Genomic DNA, 5,308 nt, shown 5'->3' with positions numbered 1-5,308 from the left:
AGTATGCTTTGCTTACACATTCCGTTTCTTAGGCCGGTGTCCACAGAGTGAGGGGTTGGCAGCCCCGCTGCGTTATTGTGTGGTGGCCATGGCGGCCCTCCTGTACCTCCCTCTCTGCTTTCAAGCATGGGCATGCATGCATCACATATGCGTCCACTCAGTAATCTTGCTACGTAGACTGACCCTTCTCCACCAACACAGCCACATAGCAAGTCGTAATCAAGCTTGGTTTTATAATACATTGAGGTGCATGTGACCGAATGCCAATGCCCAGTAATCATCTCTTCTCGTCCACAGCCTCGACACCTGACGGGCTAAGTCCTGCTTGTTGCCCCAACGCACAGTGTGCCGCAGCGAAACCGGCACGGTAATCAAGCAACGCAAGCAGGCAAGCACAGGATCAGGTTTGTGCACAGACATAAATGCAACTTTGAAACACACCCGTACCGCCAAAGTAGCCGGACACACATCTAGTATGTAATGCCTGGACGCTACACGAACGGACGAACAAACGAACCGAACCGATTCCTGAGTTGAGCACTCAAACCAGTCCTCTCTCGTCACCCCTACTCTGCCTGAACCTCCACTCCAGCCCAGCCGCTCGCTCCCACGCCATGGAAAGCCGCCTGTCCCCGCCTACTCCCTTTCCCGCGCGCCTGCTCTCCTCTCCCCTCCACCCAAGCTCCTCCTCCTCCTTCCCACCCCTCCGCCTACTCCTCCGCGGTGGGCGCGAAGCGCACCATGCGCGGCGCGCGCTCGGGGAAGCGCGCCCGGAAGGAGGCGAAGGGGTCGGAGCCCTTGAACTCCTTGAACTGCTCGCTGCGCATGTAGGCGCGCACCGCGGGCAGGTGCGCCACCGCGGCGTAGGGCTCCCAGCTCTCGCCCTCTGGCCGCCCGCGGCTGGCGGCCCAGCGGATGCGGAACAGGCATGCCTTCTTGGCGGTCTTGCGGTCGTTGCCCACGCGCACGTTCACCACCACGTCCTCCTCCCCCTCCGCCTCGTCCAGCTCGTCCAGGTCCGGGCTCTCGAAGTCGAAGGCGTAGATGGGGATGGGGTGCGAGCGGGGGGTGCGGATGCCGGCGGGGGAGGCGGGGAAGGGGCCGGGTAGCAGGGGGGAGGAGCCGTGGAGCGTGCCGGAACGGCCAAAGCTGCCGGCAGCTGCCGCGGGCGAGGTGCCCAGGTAGCCGCACGGCGCGTCCCACAGCTCCAGGCGGGAGGCGTGCACCACGCCCGACAGGGGGAAGTCCCAATCGGCGGGCATCGTGAGGCGGTAGGAGGTGGCGGTGAGCACCTGGGCGATGGTGTAGGGGCCCTCAGGCAGCTCAGGCCGAGGGGGCGGGTCGCCGTCAACGCTGTCGCGTGACAAAGACAGGCGGGGCGCGGCGGGAAGCACCCGCACGCGGTCGCCCACCCTGAAGCGCCTTTTAGCTCCACTTATCGTGAGCGGCTCAGGAATCGTCATGGCTAGAAGCGCGCGGTCAGAATCAGGCCGGCCTGATTTGAAGCTCTCGGCGGCTTCTCAGTTACGCGAGACCTAACTAGGTCCTATAAAATAGGCGTTCTTGATAGAGTTACTAGCGAGGTTCAGAACTGTAGCAGTGGTGGTGCAAGAAGTGCATGAGGTCGCGGTGACGACCTGGGCGAAAGCGGAAAGAGCTATTTTGGCCAGTTTTCTTAACTTGTGAGAAGGTGCTGGGTTGGGCTTGTTGTGGACCGACCTCCGCGCAACGGGCCGCAAGTCAGCGGAGCGAGTCACGTCCTCCGGCTTCGTCTCATCTGCAGGGCGCATCGGCGGGCATAATACCGGTCCGCGGTCAGGTTTCCAGTCGCAGCGGGCTCTCAATCACGTAATCATTATCTCGGTGGCGACCCTTTCACCAGCGCGTCCAGGCCTCGCCGGGGCATGTCGGCAGGGCATGCGAAGGCGATTGCAACATACCGCAAGCTGGAGGCCCATATGAAACCGCGGTGGCAGCATCGAGATTCAACATGATAGGATCACTTACAGACTGCCAGGCAACATCCTTACCTTGCGCCGTTAAGGGCTGTCGCGGCAGCGGCCGCTCCACGTCCCCCCGAGCTAGCCCTTCTCTGGCGCATCCCTAGCGGTACCCTCGAGCGCGTCACGTGGACTGCCCGGCTACATGTACGTGTGACTGCGACACGCCACTCTACAGGCTATGCCAAGCCGCGTTGGGCACGTGCGCGGCACCGCAGTGAGGGAGGCAGCCCACATGTCGGTGCTCCGCTGCTGCTGGGGGCTCCACACGCGCCCGGTCACCTGCGTGTGTGTACTTTGTGGAGGGCGGCAGCTGGGTGTACAGATTGCATTCGCGCCTGGGTCTGCTGTGTGGGACTGGGAAATAACGTGACGTGGTGTGCGCTCGGACCAGCCGCGCATGTGTCAGCACCACCATATGTTGCTTAGCTATGGTGTGTGTTACCGCCGCTTCGTGGCATCCCTTGCTTAGCAGACGATGAATTTCGTCCCCGCACCTGTGGCCGAGTGGTTAAGGCGCGGCCCTGCTAAGGCCGTGGGGTCTCCCCGCGTGCGTTCGAATCGCATCGGGTGCGTGTTTTGCCTCGTGTTGGCTCCCCTGGGTGTGGCTGCAGGCACTCTGGGGCACCGGAGCAAGTTTTGGCACCACGGGGTTTGGGGGGTGGGTGGGAAGGTGCGGGTCAGGCTAAAGAGCGGCGCCAAGATTGCATTGGTTACAAGAGGGACTTGCTGACGCGAGTCGCGAGCGACATCTGCTCTGGACCTCAGGGACGTGCCACCTGCAACGCCGACGTCCTACTCTAGTAGTAGGCTTGCTCTCGTAAGAGCTCCATTACCTCCGGTTCTGCTCCTAACATCGAGTGCTAGGACCTTGCTCAATCACCCGACCAATCAGAACTACGGTACTCGATTTCTTGGAGTCCGTCTTGGAAACCTTCCGGACTGAATCCAGTCAAATCAACTAAGGCCTAAACTCGTCCAGCCCACTGCATGTCCGTAGTCTATTCGTTCCGATCGAAATCGCCAAGGTGGTCAGGTGCACCGTTGATCTGCCGCCGGTTGGGCCAACACCTCGCTCTAGGAGTGTCAAGCTCAGACAGCAAGCGCGTGCCCCTGTCCTTTCACCCCCACCTGTCCCGCACCGTCCCCCCCCCCCCCCCAACCCCCCAAACCCCGTGGTGCCAAAACTTGCTCGGGTGCCCCAGAACCCTTGTATCCACTGCGGCGTGCCTGCAGCCACACCCAGGGGAGTCAGCACAAAACAAAAGACGCACCCGATGCGATTCGAACGCACGCGGGGAGACCCCACGGCCTTAGCAGGGCCGCGCCTTAACCACTCGGCCACAGGTGCGGTGTCGAAATTCATCGTCTGCTAAGCAAGGGATGGCCAATGTTGGAGTCACAAATCATTATAATCACATTAAGGTGTAGCTGCACATGTTCGCCGGTGTCACCGCACATTGCATCCTGCATGCCATTACCGAATACATCGCAGCCGTTGGTTGGGACCCCGCAGATGAGTGATAGGAGCTATTCCACTCACGCGTTGCTGCAGCCCCTGAGGCAGCCCCAGCAGGGGCCAAGGCAGGGGCTCCCCTGCGAGCCACTGCACATCCGAGCTCCTGCGTCTTTGTACGACCTCTGCTAGCGATGCGAAATGAATTTTCAAAATCACTTGGGATGGCGACATAAGCAATTGACTCAGAGGCTCCGGGAGGACAACGAAGCGCGCCAGAAAGCGCAATCAGCACGCGTGGTCTCATAGAGCCCTCCGTGCTTCGGTGATCACTTCCAGTTCTGCAACTGTTGATACTTTATTGACAGAAGCAGCTGTGGTCGTAACAACTCGATGCGGTCGACGCCTGGCCGCTTCATATTTGTGCACTTATTTGTGGCCGGCAGGCGGTATTGGTCACACTGCTTCATTGTGTTATTACGTGCATACTATGGAGGCCTCAGATCGGCCCGTGAGATCGGCCGGCCCAGCACGGATGTAGGAAATCGCCGCAATCGTTTGCAAGGGTGCTCCTGTCCTGTCGAGAGTCCTGCAGGAATTCTTCAGGCTCGTAGATAGCTGACATAGCAGCAAGGGAGGAAGAGATCAAGCTGGGGAGGAGGGGCCCAGCCTGGGAAGGGCCCATGCCCAGGCTCGCGGGCCTGCCTGAGCAGCAGCCACCGGCAGATGCACACCAGGTGCTCAGCGCTCGCTCGCTAATGTGGGGCTGTCACTGTGCACATATGAGGGGTCGATTGGGTTGGCATGGGATTGGTAGCTGCCGGTAGCTGGCGGGAATGCCGAGTGCCGCCCACCCATGAAGCGTGTGTGTGTTGGGATGCTGACGAGGCGCTGTCTTGCGCTGAGGTAGCTTTGCTCGGCGTGTCTTGGACGCCTATAGTGTAGCCAGGCTTATCGGCTTTGCCAGATTGGAACCCAGGACGGTGTCTTGTTGTCCCCAGGCCTTGGCGCCGCTCTTCAGCAGGACCCGCACGTGTCCCGCACCGTTCCCCCCCACCCCCCAAACCCTGTGGTGCCAAAACTTGCTCGGGTGCCCCAGAACCCTTGTATCCATTGCGGTGTGCCTGCAGCCACACCCAGGGGAGCCAACACGAGGCAAAACACGCACCCGATGCGATTCGAACGCACGCGGGGAGACCCCACGGCCTTAGCAGGGCCGCGCCTTAACCACTCGGCCACAGGTGCGGGGACGAAATTCATCGTCTGCTAAGCAAGGGATGCCACGAAGCGGCGGTAACACACACCATAGCTAAGCAACATATGGTGGTGCTGACACATGCGCGGCTGGTCCGAGCGCACACCACGTCACGTTATTTCCCAGTCCCACACAGCAGACCCAGGCGCGAATGCAATCTGTACACCCAGCTGCCGCCCTCCACAAAATACACACACGCAGGTGACCGGGCGCGTGTGGAGCCCCCAGCAGCAGCGGAGCACCGACATGTGTGCCGCCTCCCTCACTGCGGTGCCGTGCACGTGCCCAGCGCGGCTTGACATAGCCTGTAGAGTGGCGTGTCACAGTCACACGGACATGTAGCCGGGCAGTCCATGTGACGCGCTCGAGGGTACCGCTAGGGATGCGCCAGCGAAGGGCTAGCGGGGGGGGGGGCGTGGGAGCGGCAAAGGGCCGAGGAGCGGCCGCTGACGAGTGGGGTGGCACGTGTTTCCAGTCATTCGGGTAACGTTGGGGGGTAGGCGCAGGTGGGAGGCAGGGAGGAGGGGCGATGGAGGTGCTGTCAGTACCCAGCGGGCACAGCCACAGAGGGACGGCGGGTGAGCAGTGCGGTGCCTG

At 61.4% G+C, this 5,308-nt stretch overlaps 1 protein-coding gene across 1 annotated transcript; it reads right to left on the bottom strand.

Moving 5' to 3' along the window:
• Positions 1-1,799, bottom strand: CHLRE_04g217900v5 (uncharacterized protein). The gene has a single exon (XM_043061738.1). It carries the CDS (start codon positions 1,461-1,463, stop codon positions 711-713), a length of 753 nt encoding a protein of 250 aa, XP_042925180.1. The 5' UTR covers positions 1,464-1,799; the 3' UTR covers positions 1-710.
• Between the last annotated feature and the right edge of the window lie 3,509 nt (positions 1,800-5,308).

Source organism: Chlamydomonas reinhardtii, chromosome 4 (genome assembly GCF_000002595.2).
Source record: "Chlamydomonas reinhardtii strain CC-503 cw92 mt+ chromosome 4, whole genome shotgun sequence".
In the NCBI taxonomy this organism is placed as follows: domain Eukaryota; kingdom Viridiplantae; phylum Chlorophyta; class Chlorophyceae; order Chlamydomonadales; family Chlamydomonadaceae; genus Chlamydomonas; species Chlamydomonas reinhardtii.
Note: the sequence above shows the minus strand (reverse complement) of the source record. Positions and strands in the feature narration are given on the sequence as shown.

Coding starts and splice junctions, on each gene's coding strand:
- CHLRE_04g217900v5 (XM_043061738.1), bottom strand. CDS start 1,463: ATGACGATTCCTGAGCCGCTCACGATAAGTGGAGCTAAAAGGCGCTTC.